A 26,109-nucleotide genomic window follows, 5' to 3' on the forward strand; every position below is an offset into this window, starting at 1 on the left:
AAGTCTTTCCCCCATTATCACACAAGGTTATAATACAAATGAAATTTAAAAATCTGCATGTGACAGGTTGTTGAAGATTATTAAACACTATACAATTGTGTATTTATTACAGAAAACCTGAATTTAAAATAAAACTTCTCATTCTGAGAATACTCATAGCAATTTAAAAGAAGATTTTTGTAGTTCTAAACTCTTTCTGTTCTACATTTTTTTTCCTAGTTCTAAGTATTTGGACTGAGTGCAATTATTAATTACTAATTTTTGAGTAAGGCATCTCAGAAGATAATGGAATAGCTCACAGGTGGGAAGCCCATTTCTGTGGCTCTCCTATCAGTTCTTATCAACTGAATATAATGAGACTGAGTCCTGTCACAGATAGGAGAGAGCACTGTGATTGATTAGTAATGTCTGCAAAGGGGTGGGAAGGGATGTATATGGTGGTATAAAGATCGGGTAAATGTTCTCCCTAGACTAATGGAAAGGAGATCTTAAATTCACTAGAAGTGTCTCTCTGTCCAGCATTGAAAATAAGAGTGTACCCTGTATTGCACCTTAGCAAGTATACTCTCCTATGCTCATTACTATAGAGTTAAATCCTGGTCCTACCAAATTTGCCTCCTTCTCAATTCACGTCCCGATCTGCAGGTACTTAGTTTAAAATTAGAATATACCCACTGCTGGCCTGTTATTCTTGTAGAATATGAGTACATCTGAAAGAGTTCTAGACACTTTTAGGCAAACTTATCTCAATATAAATTTAATCAGCATTTAGAAATGAAATATACCAAATATTAGGTCAGAAATTTCCCAAGGAAAATGTAGCTCTTTTAAGTCAACAAAATCTGAATCGGTTAATGAGTTAGCATTTCCTTCCACTCAGTAGTGTACCTTCAAGGGTAAGGCTCTTTAGCTGAGGACCAGACCTCTGCTTTATTCAGTTCTGTAAGAAACACCATTTATGATGATGTAGACTTTGCTGCATGCTTGTCTGCCTAGACTATTCACAAATCCTCTGCTTACATCTATGACTTCCCTCTGGAAGAAACACGCTTTGGTTCCTTCACTTTGGTTTTATCTTATTTTCCATTCTGTTTGTCCCATGTCTTGTCTGCTTCCATTTGTCCTCTTTCTTTCTCTCTCTTTTCCCCCAGACCTGTGGTGATCTGTTTCCACAATCAATCCTTGTGAATCTTTTCGCATTTATGTTTTTTTAACCCTTTTTTTCTATGGAACAGTTCTCCCTACCCCCGGCCCCTCCAATTTCTGCAAAATTATTTAATGTAAAGGTAACTATCAAACCAAGGTACATCATAGTTTTTAAAGTAACATAGCTCAATTTATAAGCTTTAAAAAAATGCCCTTTAAAGGAATTCAGGATAACTCTATTATAGGGTGAGTTTTAGTCAGTCAACTGTTGTTTCACACTTTCTTGTTTGTCCCAAACTACAAATTACTTTTTTAATTGTTTATGGAATGTAAATAAAATGAGTTCTTTCCTATCAGCTGTGCTGGATAGGCATGAGGGCACACTCATTTTCCTAGCCAATATTTTCATCGGGAAACCTATTCAGACTCTTAGACCTACTTCCTCCCTCTAGCATAATTGAACTGCAAAACACTGCCACTTGCAGGTTTGTGTCCTTAAGTGCTCTTAAGAGCCTGGGTACTAGGATGTTGGAAGTATTACAAAGAACCTCAAATTGTGGCTTTATCTTTTATTGAAAGGCAAAAACTCTACATTCTGTTACAGGGGGCTTTAAGATTTATGTATCTGAATAAGAATCAGATGGATGTGCTGATATCCCAGTGGGACAGCACTTTACCAGACTATTTCTGTTCAAGTGCCTGAGTGCCATGGGTTCTGGAGGAATGTGTAGAAATTGAACCAAGTGGAGTTTGTAGATTGCTTCCTTTTTTTGCTTCTCCCCTCTACCTCACTGCAATGTAGGTTTTGCTCAAGATGTACAAAAATAAAAATATCATAAAGAAATTAAAAAATAGTGAAAAAAATAAGTTCTGGAAATGGATAGTGGAGATAGTTGCACAACACTGTTAATGTAATATTAATTACATTACCAGTGAATTGTACAGTGAGAAATGGTCAACCTGCTAAAATTTATGTAATGTTTATAATTTTAAAAAGACTTTTTTTATCCCAGAGCTACAAGGACTTAGAAAATATACCAACCAAATATTCTGTGAAAGACAATACTTATTATGGGATAAACAACAATGGCATTACTAGCAATAAAATTTTAAAGTCATACTGTATATACTGAATTTATACATACTTAATGATATGTGTTCAAAAAACACATACAGTATGGTAGGTAGAATAATGACCTCGTAGAGATCTCAATGTTTTAATCCCTAGAACCTGTGAATATGTCATGTTACACAACAAAGGGGAATTAAGGTTGGAGATGAAATTATGGTTGCAGTTCAGGTGACCATGAGATGATGAAATCCTGGATTACCTGGGTGGGCCCAATGTAACTACAGGGTCCTTGTAAGTGAAAGAGAGAGGCAGGAGAGTAAAGTCAGAGACCAAGAGAGATCTGAAGATGCTAAGCTGCCAGCTTTTAAGATGGAAGGGGGCTATGGCCAAAGAAATGCAGGCAACCTCTAGAAGCTCGAAAGGGCAAAAAAATGATTCTCTTCTAGAGGTTCCAGAATGGAATGCAGCCCTGCAGACACCTTGATTTTAGCCCAGTGAAATGCCTTTGGACTTCTAATCCCCAGAACTGTAAAATAATAAATTTGGCCCTGGCCAGGTTGCTAAATTGGTTAGAGCATTGTCATGATGCACCAAGGTTGTGGGCACATGCAGGAATCAACCAATATATGTATAAATAAGTGGAGCAAAAAAATGGATGTTTTTCTCTCTCTCTAACCAATAAAAAAAGAGAAACCTTTAAAATGATAAATTTGTGTTTTAAGCCACCAAATTTGTAGTAATTTGTTACAGAAGCCTCAGGAAACTAATAGACAAAGAAAAACCGAGAAAATCAACATATCAGGCCCATTCAATCTTATCCTTGGCATGTACCCTCCCAAGGAAATGTAGGCTAGAGCTAAAGTACGAAGCCAGAAAGTTTGTTCTTGTTTTTGAACTTTGAAGTGCAGGTGTTTTGGTGATTTAAGGCTGGTTTAGGTGCATGGCAAATATAATTTTGATTCTATATACTTTTCAAGCATGAACTTTCAACGGTATCTCCAAATCAGGGGTTGGCAAACATTTTCCTTTCTTTTCTTTAAAAGACCAGATGGTAAATATTTGTGGTCTGAGAGGCAAAAATAAGGATACTATGTAGGCTCTTATATAATGAAAGAAAAAAGTTGCCACAAAGCTTTTATAGGTGAAATTCAAAGGACAATAATATGTGATACTATACTTAAATGAATATATATACGTATATGTTTTTTGTAATACGGATGTATGAATGAGAAGAATAGAATCCTTTTCTGAGGGAGATAACATTTCACTTATCTGAAGTTCAAGGTTAGTGTTTTCCAGGATCAGAATTAATGGAAAATGCTCATCTGTTTGTGCTGATTTATAATGAGATTTTACATATTTCATCTTGAAAATGTTTCATATAGCTAGAATTGCCAAACACTTATATCAACCCATGAGCATATGATTTTAATTTTGTATGTTCATCCCTTAGAAAGCATTTACAGAATTCAGTAGATTTACAGGCCATATAGAAACACATGGCAGGCTAGATTTGGCCCACAGGCCACAGTGTGCAGATGACTGATTTATATATCACAATAGTTAGTGAAGAATAAAGCATACTATAAATTTATTAAATGTTATAAGAACAATAATATTATGAAACTTAAATTCCAGATCCCTAAAGCAAAATAGAGTAGGGTGACAATGGAAGTATATCTGCGCAGCGGTCAAAAAACTTTTTTCTGTAAAGGACCAAACAGTAAATGTTTTAGGCTTTGTGGGCTACATAAGGTCTCTGTCATACAAGGGAGGACCCCCCAAAATGCAGAATTATCTCCTGGAGTGAGGGTCCCCCGCAGTACAGACTTCCCCCACTAGGTGACTGTTGTAGGAACCCATCTGTACCTAATGGCTTTGTTGTGAAAGGCTGCTTTTGGCTTCAGTGAAATTTTTTCAAAGACTAAACATTGGCCCATTTCATGATGGGTGATTTACGAATGCACCTGCCCACATTTTGCTGAGTGTGCAGCAGTTTTTGACCAAAACCGGCACGACCCTTATGCCCCATCCTCCCTATTCATCTGGTCTCGCCTCAAGTGACTTTTTTTTTGTTTCCCTGGATTAAAAAAGTCCTCAAAGAGAAACGATTTGTCAATGTGGAAGAGGTGAAACAACAACAACAACAAAAAAAAAAACAGCAGAAGCACTAAAAGGCACCAAAATTGATGAATTAAAAAACTGTTTTGAGAAGTAGAAAAAAAGCCTTGATGGGTGTATCGCATCAAATGGAGAGTACTTTGAAGGTGACTGAAGTTCCAACATGTGAGAATATATAATTGTTTATAAACAAATTCTGTTTATTTTTGGTTGCCCCTGATAATATTAAACCTTTTCAAAATGTAAAAACTGTTCATAGTTGTGAATGGTACAGAAAACTGGTCATGGCTGAATTTGACCCACAAATTGTACTTTGCCCAACCCCAGAATAGAGCATAGAGAAGTAAAAGATGGTACAGGTCGTCCTACTTTGCTCAAGAAAAAAAAATTCAAAGATACTATTTCATACCATTCACCAATAAAAGAAACTGAGCTACTTTGAGGAATGACTGATTTCAGGGGTGGGGTAGAAAAAATACAAGATAAGTCTAAAATATGTTGTGGTGCCAGAAAATAGGAAGTACTAAAGAATAAAGGCATGCTAAGAGGGCCCAGGAGCCAACCTGAAGGAGTTCCCAATGGCCAAAGCTTGAACGATTTGAAATAACTGATCACTGAAATAAACAATGATAGTAGTGACCATAACCCACAGAGTACGAAACACACCCATAATCTCATACTGACAGAAAAAAAAAATCACCAAACAAACAAACAAACAAATAAGTAAATAAATGGGAGAGGGAGGAGGGACAGCTGTTCCTTACAGAAGAATGCCAATTAATAAATATAGAAAGAATAGGGGCAGAAAATCAGTAGTGGGCAACACTATTGTAATTACTGTTATAGACAAGATACACCACTGGATCAGTACTGAACAAGTAGACAAAATGTATAGTCTCAAAATATCTCCCCACAAGATAATTACCAATTTCTTGGTAAACAAATTTACAGGGGAAAAACATAAGAGATACCACTTTAACCAAGTGATCAAGATTAACGATACTGGTAATAAGCCATATTAACATCAAGTAAACCCTTGTATGGTGCACAGAAGTTGCATCATATCACAGAAACATACATATTGCTTCTGTGATATTTCTGCCAAAGATGAATAATCCTAATCTAATCATAAGAAAAACTCTCAAAAATAGTACTCATCCAAAGTATCAAGGTCATGAAAGACTGAACTGTCACTGATTGGAGGATGCTATGGAGACACAATAACTAAATGAAATGTGAGATCTGGGACTGGATCCTGAGACAGAAGAAGGACATTAGGGAAACACTTGATAAAATTCTAGTTAATAGTATTATATCAATATTAGTTAATAGTATTATATAAATGTTAATTTCCATTTTTGACAACAGACCTGTGGTCAAATAAAATGTTAACATTATTGGAAGCCAAGTGAAGGGTATATAGGAATTCCCAGTAGCAATTTTGTAAGCCTAAAATTACTTCAAAATAAAAAACTTAAAAGAAAACCTTTACTACAGAGAAAAACAATTCTATTTCAATTTTGAGGTGAGTAGAAAAATATAGGTTTAAGCATATTTGTAAGTCAAATTAAAGACTATTCTATTACAAAGCAACAGGAAGTACAACTTCAAAATCACCTGAAGGTAGAACAGTGGTAATAAAATGTGAAATAGAAATAGCTGGAAATAAGAACGAGGAACAGAAAACAAAATAAAATGGCAGGAATAAGGACATACTAATTATCATAATAAGTGAGAATGAACTGAATTCCGTTATTAAAGCAAAGGAATTTCAGGCTGATTTAAAAAGAAAACTCTAATAGAATTCTGATTACCACAGACACATTTAAAATAAAATGGCAATAATTTTTTTAAAAAGGGAAGATATTTCATTTTTTGAGTCAACAAAAAGAGGGCATTTGTTATTAATGTCAGAAAAATAAAACTCAAAGTTAAATCCACTAAGTAGAAAAATAAAGGATGTACTATAGAAGTACAAACTTCATGAGGATCTGTATTTCATTTTTTAAAAATATTTTATTTATTTATTTTTACAGAGAGGGGGAGGGAGGGAGAAAGAGAAGGAGAGAAACATCAATGTGTGGTTGCTTCTCACATGCCCCTAACTGGGGACCTGACCTGCAACCCAGGCATATGACGTGACTGGGAATTGAACTGGCGACCCTTTGGTTCACATGCTGGTACTCAAGCCACTGAGCCACACCAGCAAGGGCTATATTTCATTTTTACAAAAATGTAATTACAGTAGAAAAATATATAATACAGCTCTCAGAATTTGATAGCACAAGTACAGAGAAAGTTAAAGGATGTGCAAATTCTGAATTATATAATCAAAAGATTTATAGTTAAACAAAGAGGTGACTGCCCTATCCAGAGACCACTAGTTTTAAATATATGCGACACATTTTCCAAAACTGGAACAATCTGACTAGTTGACAACATTGGAAGAGATAAGGAAGTGGAATGATCTCTTCTTTCAGATGAGAGAAAATTCCTGCCAAAACACAATTCCATACTCAGTGAAAGTATCCTATAACAAACAATGAAGAATGTAGAATGAAGACATTTTCATGTGGCCAAAAACAGAATTTGTCAGCAGACCTTCACAAAAGAAAATTTTAAGGGTGTTCTTCCAGATAGAGAAAAAAATGATCTCAGATGGAGAATAAATAATGACAGCAACAGGAGATTAGTTAGGAGCAGGGTAGCTAATAAGTATTCAAAAGTTCCAATACTATCTAGGAATTGCCAATTAATAATATTTGTTAACATTTATTGGTCATGATTTCCTGGCATTGTTTTAGGAATTTCCACATTATTATTAATACATACAAAAGCCACAATAACTACTTAAGACACTATTTTTATCCCATTTGCAGAGGAGAAAACTGAAGCACAGAGAATGTATATAATTTACCTAAATTCACAAATGTAGTAAGTGGCAGGGCCAGGATTTGAACTCAGGCAGTCTGACTCCAGAGTCTGTCCTCAGCCACTACAGATTTTTACCTCTAAAAATTTAGAGTTGAATTGCGGAATTAGGTAAAGTGAGAAGCTGTTTTAAAAATAAGTATTTTTTAAGGGATGAAGAGACCCTTTGCAGAAAAAAGGATCCAAAATATAGGTAAAACGGTTGCCTCTGGGGAAGATGGGAGTCTCTTTTTTTGAAATGGGATAAAAATATGAGAGAGGAACAGAGAGGAATTAATCGGGGTAAGGACAAGGTTCCTTTGGGAGCTGAGGCTGACAAGGTCTTTGCTCTTCATGTCTTAGGCTTTTATTTTCCTCAGTTTTTGTTAGAGCTTTGAGGGGAAATTTCCTGACAATAGCTCAAGTTACTGTTATCAGTTGACTCACCCAGTGGGCTGTTACTCCCAATGGCCTCCCTCACTGGATCAAGCCTTGCTCACCTGGGCACCATGGTCCTGTTATATCATTTGCAATCATCCAGGGTTCTTTCCCTTGCTCCAATAAGGAGATGACATCAGGCTTAGAAAAAGAAAGTCCTGTTTATAGGAAGAGATATGGGGAATGATCATGCTGTTCCAAATCTCAAACCTAGTCTCTTAGTCATCAAGGAAGAGAGGCAGTTACATAAAGGAAGGCATGAAGGTTGTCCAAAGGATGGGAAGATGGAGGTGCCAATGGGACTACCCACTTCCATTTCCATTTCTTGTTGTTCCTGACCCTGCTCTGTGTTCTGGACAGCTTCCTTGTAAAGGACTGTAGTATACTGGTCACATCATTTTTCATTGGGTTTGGCAAATGGAAAGTGTCAGCAGGAGATCAGCAGTAAGGAGGAAACAGAGTTCAGGCTATTTCTTATCCTTCTCCCTCCATCCTTTGACGCAGGAGTTCTGGAAGTAACTTCAGCTGCTGCTAGCCAGCCAGGCCCTTCTCCACAATATTCCATGGGCAGTGTTTTCCTCCATTTACCCCTTCTGGCCAGAGCTGGTAACAGCCTCCCACTGTTAGAATCCCTGGGAGCCTTTTTTCTGTCTGGCCCTGATTATACAATATCCTTACCTATTGAGACCAAGTTACTGAAGTTCTCCAAAGTCACATCCCTGTACAAATCCCTCTGGGCAGGTTCCAGACACTTCCATTCTTCTTGAGAGAACTCTATTGCCACATCCCTGAATGTCACCAATCCCTGAAACAATAAACCCATATGCATTAGTAGTAAAATTAAAGGACTTTTTAATTTTTTCACTTATTACAAAAAAAATTCAAAACACAAAAGTATAGAGAATAGTACAATGACCCCCATAAATCCATCACTCTGCTTCAACAATTAAGAGTTTGCAAATTGGTTTCATCTCTTTCTTTCCATTTTCTACCTCTGGTGTATCTGTGGCAAACACCACATACCAAACATCATAGTATTTCACCCACAAATACTTCAGTATCTAACAGATTCGATTTTTTAAAGCATAACTGGAATATCATTATCATAATTAGTAACATTAACAATAATTATCTAGTAGCCAGATCTAGTTTCAAATTGCCTCAACTTTCTCAAAAGTGATTTTTTTTACACTGTTGATTTGTTTAAATCAGGATTCAAACAAGATCCACATACTGTGTTCAGTTGATACGTTTTCTAAAACCTGTCAAATCTCTAACAGTCCCCAAAGGCCCTTCCAAATTTTTATTGCTATCTATTTATTAAGAAACATTTAGCCCTGGCTGGTGTGGCCCAGTGGGTTGAGAACTGGCCTGTGAACCAAAAGTTCACTGGGTTCAATTCCCAGTCTGGGCATGTACCTGGGTTGTGGGCCAGGTCCCTGTTTGGGGCCATGTGAGAGGCAACCGCTTGACTTTTCTCTCCCTCTCTTTTTTTCTCCCTCCCTTCCCCTCTCTCTAGAAATGAATAAAAAAATAAAAAAATAAACCCATTTAAATCAGGACAATTTCCCACATTTTAGATTTGGCTGACTTCATCTTCTGATGTAGTTTAACACATTCTACTTCTTTATTTTCTGTGAAATGTTACTACCTTTCACATAAAATAAAGGGGTTTCTGGAGGCCTGACTTTTTTTTGAGGAGGGTGAATATGGTAGAGGTGGTCCTGTGTACTTCCTGTAGTGTCCCAATAGGAGACAATAATAACTGGCTGTCCCATTTTTAATGAGATTAAAATTGATGAGTAGGTTCAAGTTTTAACCTGATCCATCCAGGAAAATGTCTTTAAGGTGGAAAGAGAAAGCTGCTATAGGAAGGAGGTGATGAAGTAAGCCAGCAGCCTAGGCTGAATGTCTATGCTAGGAAGGAAGTATAAGAAGCAAATGTACATGATGAAAGGCCTACATGCTTTCAAATATTCCTGTGGCTACAGATAAGAAAGATCTCTGCTATTTTCCACACGGTCTGGGAATAAGCAAAATCTAGCTAAGTAGGTCTTATAAATAAACATAAACAAAACATGTAGCAAACATGGGTCTAGCAAATAATAAAGTTTTTAAAAATGCATCTCCTCTTACCATTTTTTTCTCCATTGAGATAAAAAGAGAGAACCCACAACATCTTATAAGTCTCTATCTTAAAATAGAGGACATAGAGAAGTTTAAAATCTATCCTGAAGACTCAGGGTGATAAGTAGTCTGTGGATCTCGACTTGGGTTATACCTTCCCACTCAGGATACACTTGGGTCCATGCAGAGGGTCAGCTGGTTTTCACAACATTGGGGGAGGTTGGGCGGTGGTGGGGAGAGTTGGTGGTGGTGCAGCGTGCTGACATTAGCACTGGCTGGCATCAGGAATGTTAAGTGCCCTGAATTAGCTGTGCTATTTACCCTGGACAATCCCGTACAACAAAGAACTATGCTGCTGAACATGACAACAGTGTTCCCACTGCTTCTGTTTGCTAGATATCATGAGCAATTTTTGGTTATGGCAAATTTTATAAAGAACACAGGTACATAATATTGCACTTTATATCCTATAAGATATAATCATTCCATTATCTTGAGGGCATTTAGCTTAAGCAAGATTTATGAGTATTTATCACCCTTCACTGTCTACTCCTCCTTGTTCCTAAAATAAGAGAGCTGAGGGAAGGTGTACCTCAGTCCCATAAATGTGGCCCGTAACCAACAGATTGTTCATCCTCAAAGGACCATTTTACAGTTATTCATCTCTCATAAATTCCTTTGCAGACTGAAGAACTGATAGTGTGAAATATTTTATCATTTCTAAAGAGGGGGTGACACTTAAAAATAGAAAAAAGAGAAACTACCCAGGTTAATTAAAAAGATCAAAGCTATCTTATCTTTGGCCCCACTCAACGATGGTTCTAATAAGGAAGGCTCTCAAGAGAACCTATCTCTGCTCCATTGGTGCTCTGGTAAAAGCACTGTGCACGTATATGAGCACCGGTGGAGAGGGCCACTGAGGGAGGGGAGGCACTATCACTCATACCCTGGAATGGAGGAACTGGAGGCAGGTTACTGAGTGGGGCTCAGCTCAGACAGGGAAGTTTCAGGACAAAGAAGACACATGTTCATGTACTCTGGAGGGAAGACAGGGTACTTCAAGTACAGAGAGAATTTCAACTTACCTGGGCCATGGCTTTTTAGAACTACCTGACCTGCTCAGATTTCTCTAGGTTCTTCTCTTGGACAGGTACAGGGTCTGAAAAAGCAGAGTAAGGGGGAGAAGGGGCAAATCTCTCATAAATTTAGCTTGCCTCAATAATCTGAAAGAGATGAGCTGAAAAACAGTTAATCTTCCAGTGTGCCTGCTCTACTTCCCCTGCCCTCCCCTTGGCTCACCACACAACAATAATTCTAAGAACTGTAAAGTTAACAAAACCCAGCCCCTTCTAAAACCCTAAGGAAACCAAAAGATGGGTTCAAAGCAGATGTGCCCCAGCACTGCCAAAAAATCCATGCACCTCAGCAGGAGGGATTATGGCCTGAACATTCACTGTTCTTGTTGCTGCTAATCTATACCCTAGACAGGGCTGAGGCAGCTGCTGCCTGTTCCTAGCAGATCTTCCTTTGCAGCTGCAGGAAGATCGTAACTCAGATTCACCCACTTTACACCTAAGGATGAGGACAGTGCCAGCACAGCATACCTGTGCAGGCCAAACCTTGTGAAAAAGACATTTTTAAACAAAGTCTTTCAGCTTCTGTGGGCTCAACAAGCAAAACCTCCGGGGTAGCTCCCCAACTCTACACTCTCTAAGTGCAAAAAGGGACCATACCATTCATTCTATAGGTGTCCTCAAAGCTTCCAAGCCCTAGCTGGACTTACCAGATAGTAATACAGAACAAGAAAACCACAATAATATAGGCATCTTATAAGCACACTTGCACATCCAGAATACTGACCTGAGTGGGACCTCAATTTGTAGCAGTCTCTTGGCCCAGCACTTATTTTTCATTTAAACCCTTCCTATTGCTTTCCTGCAGAACATCACCTCCTCACTGGCTGGCAGTTGCTGAGGCTAGAGTTCTGTGGAGAACGGCCTGTACCTCCAGGTGGTGAGATCTTAGGGGTTTTAAGGAGAGCAAGACTGGTTTTTAATTAGAGGGGCAAGAAGCTTCCTGTGGTGGGGATGTCAAAGGGAACACTAATTTAATCAATGGGGATGGCATCAAGGAAAATTTCCTAAAAGTTATACAGCACATGATCTGGGACCTAAAAATCAGAAAATTTTAATAGATAGAAGAGGGGAAAAAAAGCATTCTGAGAAGGGTCAAGAACAGTGGCAAAACAGTGGACCAAAGTTTATAACGAGTGATCATTTGAGGAGCAGAGAATAATCTCGAATGACTTGCATAGTTTGGGAAAAGTCTAGACCAGTGTGTGCTGGCCAATAAACCTTCTGTGATGATGGAAATCTGTGCCATCAATAATGTAGACATTAGCCCCGATTTGACTAAGGAACTAAACTTCTTACTTAATTTTAATCAAGCCAAATTTAAATTTAATTAGCTTGAGAACCCAGAGGAAGATACTGCTGGAGATTGATTACATTAGGGGTTAGAAAATAAAGGTGTATGAATGAAATAAGAGCAAGGACCAGGTATCATCATCACTGTGACTGACACTTGCCATGGTGTCTGAGGGATATAAATGACTGATGAATACTGACTGAATATATAAAAGTTTGCTTTTCATTCATTAATAAATGGAAGGACACTGAAGAATTTAAAGAAGCGATAAGGCCAATATGATCAGATTATTTTATTGGAGAGGAGTAAAATTGAAGTTAGGACTATCAACTGAAAGGTGCTTGTACTATCCCAAGCATACCAAGGATCTGACCCCAGGACAGTTAATGACAGTGGAAATGAGAAGGAAGGGATGAATTCAGGTGTAGAGAATAAGTAAAATCAACAGGCTCTGGTATCTAATTGGATTTGGAGGGAGGAGGAGGGAGGCAGAGGGAGGAGTAGTAAAGAATTATTCCACATTTACTAAGTTCTTACCTCAAATGGCATGGTCCTATTTGTGAAGAATATAATAAATCCAGTCTCTGTAGGTCCCACATTCTAATGGAAAAAGGCAGTTGCAAATACACTGATATTGCTATTCATATTCCAGGTGGCCAAAGTATTATGGAGGAACAAAAAAAAGAATAAGGGGATAGAGAATCTGGGAGGCATGGAGGGTAGCCTGAGAAGGTTTTTCATTGAGAAGGTGTCATAAAAATGGAGTGAGTAATATAGATATCTAGGAGAGGTGCATTCCTAGCAGAGAGAAGAGCAATTGCAAAGGTCTTAAGGCAGGAGTGGCTTTCCTTGATCAACACAGGAGATAAGAGTGGCTGGAATGAAGAATATGAGAAAAAAGGTCAGAGGCTCATCTGGGTCAGAGAAGTAGCTGGAAATTGCACCACAGGGGGTTTGTAGGTCATTGTAGGAACTTAGGCTTTTTACTCGTGTGTAAGACAGGAAGGTACTGAACTGTTTTAGGCCAAGGAATGGCATGGTATGATTTAGACTTAAAAGGATCACTCATGAAAAATGGACCATTAAAGGACAGAGAAATGGGGGAAGCAGGGAGACCAGTGAGGTTACTGCAGTAATCTAGGCAAGGGGTGAGGATGGTTTGCATCAGGGTGGTGGTGGTGGAGGTGATGAGAACTGATCAGAGTCTAGACATCCTCTGAAGTCAGAGCTGACAGGATTTGCTAATTTTAGGTATATAAAAATATAAAGCCAAGATGACACTAAGGTTTCTGGCTTGAGCAACTAGAAATATGAAGTTGCCATTTTTTTTTTTAACACAAAGGATAGTGAGAGAAGCAGGTCTGAAGTGACTATTATGAGTTCAGTTTTAGACTTAATACTGGAGATTATTATTATAAACCCAAGTGGAAATGTCAAGTGTCCATTAGACATTTGGTTCTGAAGTTCAGGATAAAGTTCAAACTTATAAAATATAAAATTGGAGCCCTGACTGGGTAGTCCAGTTGGTTAGAGCGTCATCCCAGTATGCCAAGGTTGCTGCGGGATTAATTTCCAACTAGGATACATACAAGCAGCAACAGTGAATGAATGAATAAGTGGAACAACAAATTGACATCTCTCTCTCCCTCCTCCCCCCTTCCTATAAGATCAATAAAAAATATTTTTTAAAAATAAATAAAATGGGACATTACTGATGTACAGATGGCACTTAAAGCCCTGAGACCAGATAAGTCCACCTACAGAGTGAGTGAAAGTAAGGAAAATGTCTGTAAAAAAAGTAATATAAATGAAGCCACTCTAAAATGGAACTGACATCCCAGAGGAACTGCCTGTAGTCCTACTCCTTAAGTCTCTGGAATGTTAGAACTGGGAGAAAGAACCTTTGGACTGGGCTTAAAGCAACACTGTATCACAAAAAACTGTTTGCAACAATAACAGCAAAGGAGATAGAATGATTACTGGACTGAAAATTAAAAATATTCTTTAGAATTAGCATCACTATGTTAGCTAATCTCTACCTATAGAAATGCCCTCTTTTTATTGATGTAATTTCTCCCTTCCCTTTCTCATAACTACCTCTTGCCTCTGTCACCTAATCAGAACACTGATCCAGGTTTCTGCCTGAATCTGTGCTTCCTGAATAACCATTTGGATCTCAAATAAAAGCTTGTTGGCTTGGCCTTTTTAACCTAAAAATAAAGGTCCAAGACCTGAGCCTGGAGGGCTCAAATTTGCTTAGAGAACTGGGAGATGAAAAGGAAAAAAGAAGTCTGAAAAGGAGACCTCAGTGGAATAGAAAGAAAAATAAGAGAATTGGGCTTCACTGGAAGCCCAATGAAGAAAGTATACCAAGAAGGAAGGTAAGAACAGTGAACAAATGAAAAATGAGAACTGTTCATTTGGCCTTATAGAAATCATTAGAAATCTGGACAAAAGCTGATTCTCTGGAGGACACAAAAGCATGGCTAGAGTTGGGTTCAAGAGAGAATAGAATGACAGGAAAAGGAGACAGGAGAGTCATCCCTTTCAGGGAACTGTGGTGAAAAGAATAGAGAACACAGATGTAGAGGTGGATATGTGATTCAGGCAGGGTTGTTTGTATTGAATGTGGGATAAATTGCAGCATGTTTCACAGTGATGGGAATAATCCAGTAGAGTGAGATTAATATGACAGGAACATAAGAGGTAATTGCTAGGGCAATGATCTTGAGTAGGAGAGAGGGGATGGGAACTAGCACCCAAGTGTTGGGGAAAGCAGAGTATGTAGGTATAGAAATGATTCCCAGGATTCCAGGGTGAGTTGATGTGGTGCTATTCATACATACTTTTCATTTACTTTTATATTTGCAACTGCCCTGTGGGTTAAATAAAGTTGACTGTATTCCCCACATTATACAGAAGAGAAGCTAGAATGCCTGAGAGGTTATGAGATTCACCCATGGCCACAGTGCTAGTAAAATCAAAGATGGGATAAAACCTAAGTGTTCATGTTGATGCCCATGGAAATTTCCATCAGAGTAAATTGGCTCCCTGTGTTCGCTGCCATTAATAAAGGAATTAACAGTAAATCCCAGAGTAGCAAGGGGACAACTGAAAGAGTTGGAGGTTAACAGGAGAAGGAAACTAGAACCTTTTGTAAGTGCTTTGCCACAGGAAACAGTTCTGACAATAGTTTCTTCTACTACTTATCAGAGAAGGTACCAGATGGCTTAGAAATTGGGGTGGTTGGGGGAGCCTTAGAAAACATCTTAATTCAGAGGAAAAAGATACAGAAGAATGGATTCTGAAAATAAAGATCAGAGGTATGGAAGAGAGAGATCCAGAAGACATAAAATACATATAAAAGTAAATAACAGAACAGCTGGAGAAATAATGAATAAAGTGTTTTCTAGAGGAAGTGAAATATTTGAACCATTAAATTAAAAAGAATTCTTAAGAGCTTAAGAGGCACACCTGGATGCATCCTGGTAAGGATTCTGAAATTGTACTTACCAATAGGATAGTCATTATACTTAAATGTCCATGGACTATTTAGAACTCACCATAAGATACTAGGCATGTTCCCTTTAGAGGCTTTTGTGTTCTTTCTGGACTGTTCCTCCACTAGGTAGTCAAAGAGCTTGCTTTCCCCCTTCATGAAGGTTTCTGCTTAAACTTCATCTCTGTGACCACATTATTAAAATGTTACCAATTGCCATTCTCTCTAGCCTTCCCTGCTTTATTATTATTTTTTTATAGCTCTCGGTGCTACTAAATGTTGTATTATATATTTTCTTGGCAATTATTTGACTCTTCCCACTAAACTTAAATGCAGGCATTTTGTTAGTTTTGTTCATTATTAATTTGTCAAGACATAAAACACTGCATGGGAGGCACTCAAACACTGCAATGAATGCACAAGATGACAATGAAAACCTTACATATTTATCAAAGGAGAAATTCCTCAGCCTATTTTTTTGTGGTCATAAGCCAAATAGAAGTTCTAACTTGATAAAGTATTTACTATACAAACTTAAACAACTGTAAAAGTATCTCAGACAAATATAATGTATTTATATTTTGTGTACACATGACATAACAGACAGAAAAACAAAAAGAAAAAAATATTTAATCGAGATAAAAAATTCTACACCCAAATACTAAAATAGACATGAAAAGGCAAATAAATGATAAAATGGAAAAAAATCTTTAACTTGCAAGTCAGAAAAACAATAAAAACCCTTCACAGCTAGTACTTTTAAAATTAAATTTTCAGGAAAAAGCAGTAATTTTAGATAAATGAACAAGGGCTATGCATGGGCAATTCACTAAATAATAAAGTGGCTCAACCTACCAAAAGTTCTTAAACTTCAGTAATGAAGGGACCACATTAAAGCAACAATACCTTTTTTTGTTGCCGATTTGGCAAAAATGTAAAAGACTGATGACACTCCACAGTAGCATGACATGAGGCAATGGACACATACAGTAGGCTGTAGCTAGTATAAGCTTTCAACAAGGCAATGTTAGCAGAAATTAAACCACCATGTACTCTGATGAAGCAATTTCATAGTTGAGGCTCTATCCAACAGACGTGTGTGTGGTATATGATGGAGACCCTGTTGACAATGGAACAGCTTGGAGAGAACTTAAATAGCCTACAAAAGAGGACTGATTAGATACACTATAGGGTATCCATACAATGGAAACATTGTTGACCTTAAAATGATACATATTTGCCAATGTTAATATGTCAAAAAAACAACCTTGAGTGAATAAGGCCCATAATAATAAAACAGTAGAGGGTGGGGCACATGTAGATTTCCAGTTGCTTGTGTGAAAAATAATATAATTAATAATAATAAGAATAAACTGTTTCTCATACTCACAACTGTAAACCTGTTTTTGTCCTTCCCTGTGTAATGAAAGCCTATTTTACAGGAAAAAGTATATACACGAGGTATGCCTGGAAAAAGCACATCTAAGGTAAATGTAATGAGAATGGTTTGCACATCAGTGTAACCTGGCAGCGAAGGAGAGTGGACTGGAATGCACATGCATCAACAATGACAACTTCACTGTACTGGGGGCACTGTTGAGTGAACATGTGTACTGTGTGGCTGTCACATTCAAAATAACTCAGAGAGCAGAACAACATATCTACACCAAATTTTGCATTAAGCTTGAGCATTCCTCCACAGAATATTCAGATAACTCAGAAGGCTTTCAGGGACGATGCAATGAGTGCAGTGCAAATAAAAGTGTGACACAAATGCTTCAAAGATGGGTCAAGAATCGGTTGACAGGGATCCATGTTCTGGAAGGCCTGCAACAAGCAGAACACCTGAGAATGTTGAATGGGTAGAGGCTGCAACCAACAAATATGGGCGACTGATAGTGCAAGAACCAGAAGCTGATCTGGGGATTCCAAAAACTACTGTGTCCAAGATTTTGATGCAGGATTTCATATGGCACATGAAATGTGCCATAGCAAAATTTGTTCTGTGGCTTCTGCTATCAGAGCGGAAGGAACATCATGCTGCAGTTGCTAATGACTTCATTCAAACCGCTATCAATGAACCAGATTTCCTCAAGGTTATAACCAGAGATGAATGAGGGGTCTACAGCTATGATTTAGAAATAAAGGCCCAATAGTCTCAATGGAAGTTGCCTGGTAGTCCACACTCGAAGACGACACAGCAAAGTTGCAGCAAGATCACGACTATGTTAACTGTTGTTTTTGATTAGAAGGGTGTTGTTGGTCATGGGTATGCCCCTCCAGGAGAAACAATAAGGAGTACTACCTCCATGTTCTTTGTCTGTTGAGAGATGCAATGCGATGAAAATGGCCGCAGCTATGGGCAACTGGTGATATGCAGCTTCATCACAACGTACCCACTCATGTATCATGTCTTGTGCAGACTATTTTGGTGGAACATCAAATCACCCAAATGACTCAGGCCCCCTACAGCCCAGATTTGAAGTCCTGTAACTTCTGGCTTTTCCCAAAGCTAAAATCACCTTTGAAAGGGAAGAGATTTCAGACCGTTGATGAGATTCAGGGAAATATGACGGGGCAGCTGATGGCGATACCAAAAAAGGATTTTTCAGTTTTGAACAGTGGAAGAGACAATGGGAGAATGGTGAGAGGACCCAAGGTGCCTACTCTGAAGGGGACTGAGGTGTCACTGTCCGATGTACAATGTTTCTTGTACCTTGTATCTTCTTCAATAAATGTCTGTTTTTCATAGTACATGACTGGATACCTTCTGGACAGATTTCGTGTGTGTGTGTGTGTGTGTGTGTGTTTATGCATGTGTATGAATAAAAGATGAACTGAAAACCTTTTTAATTAAATTTTCACATTTGTCTCTAGGTGTATAATTATGGGGCATCTTGTTTTTTTCCCCTGTATTTTCAAGTTTCCCCTTAAGCATGTTTTATAATCCTAAATAGTTAATCCCTTCCTTCTTAATGGGGGGTGGTGTATTATAAAAGTAAATATGAATGGAGTAATTCATGAGTGACAGTGAGGTAGGTGACTTTGCGAACTTGCATGCTGAAGGAGTTCAATTTTCTCCATAGCTCTAGCCTTTCAGTAAGTAACTCAAGTAACTCAAAGTTTCTCAGTTCGCATAGAAGAGGTGAACTTTTGCATGAATGGCTTCCTGGTTCCTTAGTCCCCTCGCTCACCTGTGCACAGGCCTCTTGTTAATCCTCTCGCCACAATCCAGGATGTCCTTGCTACAAAGAGAAATCACACCTAATATACAGAAGCAGCTTCTTACATATAGAAAAAGAAATGGGTCTTAGCTAGTGTGGTAGATATTACTAATTTTACTACTAATGTTATATCATCATTGTCCAGTTTTCCAATTATCCAGTTTTCCTCTCCTTCTGGGCACACAGAAGATAACATTTTTTAGACCCTACTAGTTAGGCAGGGCCATAATTTAGTTTTGGTCAGTTAAATATGAGCTGAGGTGATATGCCACTTCAGTCTGAGGCACCGGAAAGACTGCACAGTTCCCTAATCTTTCTATTCTGTGATGGCAATAGATGTGGTGGCAAAGGAGGCTGTGTGTTTCAGGGTGGTACAGCTAAGTTGGTAGAGTCTCATTTTGTCTGGGACCCTGTCTATGCTAGCTTACATTAGATATGCAACATAAGCAAGAAATAAAAAGTTGTTTTGTAAGTCACTGAGATTGGGGTTGTTTGATATCAGAACATAATAGCTTGTCCTAACTAATATACTAATTCAGTTATACTCTATATCAAAACTCAGACTCAGATCCTTTGTCAATATGAGAAAGGCAATTAAAAAAAAGGAAGCTACAGGAATGACAGCAGAGGTCTATTTCCAACTCTACACATCTCAAAGGGATTTTTCACAAACCCACAATGTGAAACAAAAGGCCCGAAAAAGGCAGATTAGGAATAATAAGAAAAGTTGATCTTGACCTAGAAAAACCATGCCCCTCTAGATTTCTAACATCAAATCTTTGCATAATACAAATCCTTCTGAGCAAAATTTGGCCGTCTATATAACACCTAGTAAAGCTTGACACTACTTCACTGGATTTTTCCCTATCTCTAAATTGACAGACATTCTTACTTTTTTAGAGACTATAAACACAGGATCTGGACTGGGAGACTGGGGGACTGGAGGAAGTTGCCAGGTCATGAGAACTAGACATTATACAGGTCTCTGCACCTTAACTATTCCTGAAAAAGCAATCTTTCTGAGTAAAATCTCTAACCAGAAGCCTTTTCCCCAATATTTAAAATTTGAAAAATAAAATGTATCACATTAATGCAAAAACCCCAAATTATTTCCTAAAACATAAACAGAATAAAACACCTATATATAACTAATAAACTATTATATTTGGACAAAAATTTCTTAAAACATCACTTGATGATCATCAAACAATATTATAGTTATTAACAGCTAGTTGCTTTGTGCGCAATTACATGGCCTCTCTTAGTATCATGAACATACGCACATCCGTTTTGTTGATATGCCAATCCACATACTAGTTGAAATATTTACATAATTCTGATGTTCCAGTAATTGTATTTCTGAGGTAGCTTGAAACTTTTCCTATGTGTCATATTTTAAAATGTATTGAATCACATGGATGTAAACATAAAATTTTCCTGTATACACATCAATCAAAAATCAATACATTCAGAGATAAGTATATTCTCAAGCAATGTTCAGTATTCTGAGTCATACAACTGCAGGTTAAACAAATGTAAGATTTCTGTAAAGCAGTAATTCTGAGTACTTACAAATTTAGTAGTAAGGTAATAGTCAATACCATAGAAATTGTTCAAAATATGACTCGTGGGAAGAAAGCAGATTATAAAACAGCTGAGCCCTGGAGAGTGTTGTGGATGTGATTCCCAGATAGGGCACATGACTAGGCTGCAGGTTTGTTTCCCAGTCAGGGCATGTGCAAGAGACAACCGATCTGTTTCTCTCATATTGATGATTCTCTCCCTCTCTTTCTCCCCCACTTCTCTCTCTAGGGAAAAAAAAAAAAAAAACAACGGAAAAAGAAAAAGGACTCATGGACATGGACAACAGTATGGTAACTGTGGGATTAGGGGTGGGGTAGAGGTGGAAAAGGATAAACGATAAAGGGATAAGGGGATAAAAGGTAATGGAAAAAAATACAATTAAAAACATGATTCCTCTTTTACCTCTGGGCTGTGATCTTCAATTTTCTTAATTTTACCTAATTGTATTTTTTCAATAATCATGCATTAATTTTTAAACATGTATTTTTAAATTCTGTAAATGTAAGCTATTCCCTAATATCAGATGAAAAATACTTAAAAAGAAAATCTTCCTTCAAACATGAAATAATAGCTAAGGGCATTCTAAAAACAGTTGTATTTTTATAGAGAGCTTTTGTTGTTTTTGCTTTGTTGGCTCCCAATAGTTGAAAACTTCTTGATTTGGTAACTTTATTCATGTGTACTGGAGTCCTGCCTGGAAAACAACTAAAAGTCACTTGACTTGTCCTCTACATAAGTGATGCTTTTTTTTTCAGCTCTTCTTGCCAGATGGGTTTATTACGTTTCTGCACCTGTTTTATTTGCTCCAATGTTCTCCAAACAGCTACAGAATCAGCATGTGTCATCCATTGGTCAGTACTTTGGATTTCTGATAATTAAAATGAAAACTGCAGGGAACATAGGTCATTCAAGGAAATAAGTGCATTTCCACAAAGTTCTTATTGGATCAGTTGACTTAGATATGATATGATATGACATGACAGCAGCTACTCTGGTCATACAAGTATCTCCCTATTATGAATTCTCACAGCATGTTATCAGGCTAAACTAGTCCCTTTTGTCATCCTTTACTTTCGACCTTTGTATACAAGTTTAATCTCCCCTATAACATTATTTGCAATTTAAAAATAGTGAGCATAACTTAAAAAAATATTTTGTCTCCCTAGACACACAGTAGGTGGTGTTCGCTGGCTGGGAGTGTGGTTGCTGACTAGGATAGTACAAGAGAAAGTGGGGAGCTGGGTGACACCTGGAGGTTGAAGAGAGGGGCCATGACTGACCGTGACCCAGATAGTCTTGGGACTGGTCAGAGAGTTGGACTGTGTGAAAAGCCAGGAGCTTGTTAGGAAAGGCTGCCCACAACCAAGGGGAATGCCCTCAAAAAAAGGCTCTCAGCCACTGTGCAAGGATCTCTCACATGCAGCAGCTGGGCCAGAGAAGCAGAAAGAGGAGGGGCATGAATTGCTCCAAATCAGGGCACCCCACGGATTGATCAAAGGGGTCCATCAGGGGCATAGAGAGGTAGCAGTCCCCAGAGAGACTTAATTTAATAGGGGAACTAAATTGCCCTGAAGGGACTTTGCTCAAGTGCAGTGCAGAGGCCAGCAAGGAGAGTGGAGGAGGAGTGCGAGTTGCTCCCACTGGATATATCTCACGGACTAATCAAAGGGTTGCACAACAGGTGGATGACAGGCGCTGGACTGGCACACATGGACAGTGTGGGCCGCACAGTGCTCTGAGAGCTTAGGCTGGAGGCTGGGCACCTGTGAATATTGCAGCCAAGACCAAGTCCCCATCCTCAAGAACCACAAGAAAGGAAAGAAAAGGAGCCCAGCTCTCCTCTGCCTGCAGCATCCGGGGAGACCAGCAGAACCAGGTTGACAGGTTTAGTCAGCAGGAGGCTTCTCCTCTCCCCCCAAGTGCAAGACAAAACCTGGAGCTGTGAAAAGACCAAGGACAGATCCAGAGAGAAATCAGAAGGCTAATGCCAACAACTGAGACAAATTTCACTTTGTTATCCTTTAGAACATGCATTCATTTATTTTTTGTTATTTTTTAAAAATTTCTCTTCTTTCTGTTTAGTTTTCTTTGTTTGATTCCATTGTTTGGTTTTCTTGGTCTTTCTTTCATATTACATTTTAATTTTTCTTCTTTCACTTAGCTTGTACTCCAATAACACACTACTCTTGGTCTTTTACTTTTTATCCTTTTTATTCAGATTATATATTTCTTGTTATATTATTGTTGTTCCAAATCCCTCACAGCACCCTTTCCTAGTCTTGGTCCATTTTGCTATCTTCCTGAACTTTATTACTATTGTGTTTACCTTTATTCTCTGGCACACTACACCAAGCTTCTATCCCTTATTCTCACTATATCTTATCATTTAGCCTTGCAAAAGTGCTCTGCTTTCTGGAGTCAGCTCATATTCTTTTTTCCCCTCTAATGAGAATATAACCTCTTTTTCACCGTTTATAAAAAGTGGTTAGTTGGGTGAAATATCATGGTTATTGCTATACTTCTTCAAAGGATCTCCTGTTCTCTACTTGTTGGTACTGTAAATCCCATAGAATACTCCTGTTTTAATCCATTTTGCCTTTGCCCTGCCCCTGATCACATACAAGATAAGGTGGGACTTATAAATACCAGTAAACCCACTGGAGGAGAGAACCCGCCAAGAAAGGAACCACCAATAGGTAAAACCCAAGCACAACATGAGCCCACACAAACAGAAGAAAGGGCAACCCTAGAGCATGCAGACAAGGAGATCAAAGAAACCATACCACTGAGTCCACAAAACTCCTACTACCACAGAAGTTCACCCTACAAAGACAGCTAACAAAGCAGAGCATTGGGAATCAGAGACACACACACAAAAAGAGTCACCTAAATTGGGGAGACAAAAAAAAGAACCTGCAATCGAAAGAAATGGAAGATTCCTCACTAAAAGAGCTAAATGAAATGGAGGAACGCAAACTATCAGATATAGAATTCAAAAGGATGGTTATAAGGATGTTCAAGGAACTCACAGACAACTACAAGGAACTGAGTGAAAACTACAACAGTATGAAAAAGGAAATAGAAAGTATAAAGAACCAAGAAGAAGTGAAGAATGGAATTACTGAAGTAAAAAACACACTAGAAGGAATTACAAGCAGCCTGGATGAAGCAGAGGACTGAATTAGTGAGCTGGAAGACAAGGTAGAAAGAAATACCCAGGAAGAGCAGCTGCACCAAAACAAAACAAAACAAAACAAAAACAAAAACAAACACAAATAAACAAACTCTCAAAATATATGGAGAGAGCTTACGGGAATTGCAAGACAACATGAAATGCAACACCATCCAAATCACAGGAATACCAGAAGGAGAAAAAAGGAGCAAGGGATAGAAACCACGTTTGAAAAAATGACAGAAAACTTCCCAAGTCTGGAAAGGGGAAAAACCACGCAAGTTCAGGAAGTACAGAGGGTCCCAATCACGATGAACCCATGAGGCCTACTCCAAGACACACCATAATTAAAATGCCAAATTTTAAAGGCAAAGAGGGAAGCTTAAAAGCAGCAAGGGAGAAACAAGAAGTAACATACATAGGAGCTCTGATAAGGCTAGCAGCTGATTTCTCAACAGAAACACTACAAGCCAGAAGGGAATGACATGAAATATTCCAAGTAATGAAAAGCAAAGGCCTGTAAACAAGACTACTCGATCCAGCAAGGCTCTCAATTAACATGGAAGGTGAAATAAGGAGTTTCCCAGATAAAAGACGGCTAAAAGAATATAGACTTCCACCAAACCAGCAGGGCAAAATATGCTAAAGGAACTGCTGTAAGAGGAAGAAAAAGAGTGAGTGAGAGAGAGAGAACGAGAGAGAGAGAGAGAGAGAAGAATATAGGTACAAAGGGGGGGATTAATAAGTACCTACCAATAACCTTAAATGTTAATGGATTAAATGCTCCAACCAAAAGACATAGGGTACCTGAATGGATAAGAAAACATGACCCGCACATATGCTGCCTATAAGAGACCCACCTCAGAAAAAAAATACCTACAAGACTTAAAATGAAGGGCTGGAAAAAAATATTCCAAGAAAATGGACAGGAAAAAAAAAAACCCCTGGGGTAGCAATAGTTATCTCAGACAAAATAGACTTCAAAACAAAAGCCATAAAAAGAGACACTGAAGGACATTTCAAAATATTCAAGGGAAGAATTGAGCAAGAAGACATAAACATTGTAAATATATATGCACCCAACACAGGAGCACCCAAATATATAAGTGAAATCTTGAAGGACGTCAAGAAAAACAGACAGCAACACATTTATTTATTTATTTATTTATTTATTTATTTATTCCATTGAGACATTTTATTTGCACATATGTATTACATAACCAGAAAAAGAATCCCAGGATTTTCCCTCCTGTGTGTTTTCGTCTTGCTTCTTCATGGTCCACGATGCCTGCTGAGGTTGTTAGTACAATGAAACCAAACTGACAGGATGGAAGCAGGTTTTCTGCCATTTTTCGAGATCTCTGACTTGCACATCAAATCTGGGAATGATTACTCCACAGTTCAACCTGCTGGTGAGGTTCACAACAATTTTCCCGGCTCTTTGGTCATCAATAATTTCAAATTCACCAATGTAACCATGCTTCATCATCACAATTAGAAATTGGATGATGACTTTGGAGCACAGCCTGATAAGAACCTGCCATTTGCCTCTCTTTTCAACATTGCTGATAGTCTTGAGAGAATCACCCAGGACACTCAGGCGCACCATGATGGTGGCACAGAAAGATGGGAGAAAGAGCAAGACAGCAACACATATATACCGGGGGATTTTAACACTCCACTGGCAAAAATGATAGATCTTCCAAACAAAATATCAACAAGAATATTGTAGCATTGAACAATGCCCTAGATCAAATGGACTTAACTGATTTTTATACACACACACACACACACACACACACACACACACTTTCAACCCAAAAAAGCAAGATACACATTCTTTTCAAATGCACATGGAACATTTTCAAAGATAGACCACGTGATAGGACACAAAACAAGCCTCAACAAATTCGAGAAAATTGAAATCATATCAAGCATTTTCTTGGACCACAAGGGCCTGACACTAGAAATCAACCTCAAGGAAAAAACTCAAAAATACTAAAATTCATGGAGATTGAACAACATGCTATTAAACAATGAATGGGTTAATAATGAGATCAAAGAAGAAATCAAAAAGTTTCTGGAAACAAATGAAAGTGAACACACAACAGTCCAAAATCTATGGGACACAGTGAAGTCAGCCCTGAGAGGGAAGTTCATAGCCATACAGGCCTACCTAAAAAATATAGAAACATTTCAAATAAACAACCTGACCATAAATCTATAAGAACTAGAGGAACAACAACACGCAAAGCCTGGAGTGAGTAGAAGGAAGGAAATAATCAAGATCAGAGCAGGGATGAATGACATAGACACTAAAAGAATAACTGAAAGTATTAATAAATCCAGGAGTTGGTTCTTTGAAAAGATAAACAGATACACTTTAAGC

General features: G+C 38.1%; 1 protein-coding gene and 1 pseudogene across 2 annotated transcripts in view; both read right to left on the bottom strand.

The window, feature by feature from the left end:
- ZNF565 (zinc finger protein 565) overlaps positions 1-26,109 on the bottom strand; it is a 64,162-nt gene that overhangs the window by 23,654 nt on the left and 14,399 nt on the right. The window contains exons 2-5 of one of the 2 annotated variants that reach the window (XM_054589072.1): positions 15,805-15,924; positions 10,900-10,973; positions 8,366-8,492; positions 7,750-7,845 (exon numbers count right to left, since the gene is read on the bottom strand). In XM_054589072.1, coding sequence (XP_054445047.1) covers positions 7,750-7,845; positions 8,366-8,492; positions 10,900-10,908 — 232 coding nt within the window. In that variant the 5' untranslated portion in view covers positions 10,909-10,973; positions 15,805-15,924. The remainder of the gene's footprint in view (positions 1-7,749; positions 7,846-8,365; positions 8,493-10,899; positions 10,974-15,804; positions 15,925-26,109) is intronic. The other variant, XM_054589073.1, reaches the window with a different exon arrangement.
- Positions 18,931-25,329, bottom strand: LOC129083034 (40S ribosomal protein S15a-like; annotated as a pseudogene).

Source organism: Pteronotus mesoamericanus, unplaced genomic scaffold, assembly GCF_021234165.1.
Source record: "Pteronotus mesoamericanus isolate MK-2021 breed Mesoamerican mustached bat unplaced genomic scaffold, CSHL_Meso_final scaffold_165, whole genome shotgun sequence".
In the NCBI taxonomy this organism is placed as follows: domain Eukaryota; kingdom Metazoa; phylum Chordata; class Mammalia; order Chiroptera; family Mormoopidae; genus Pteronotus; species Pteronotus mesoamericanus.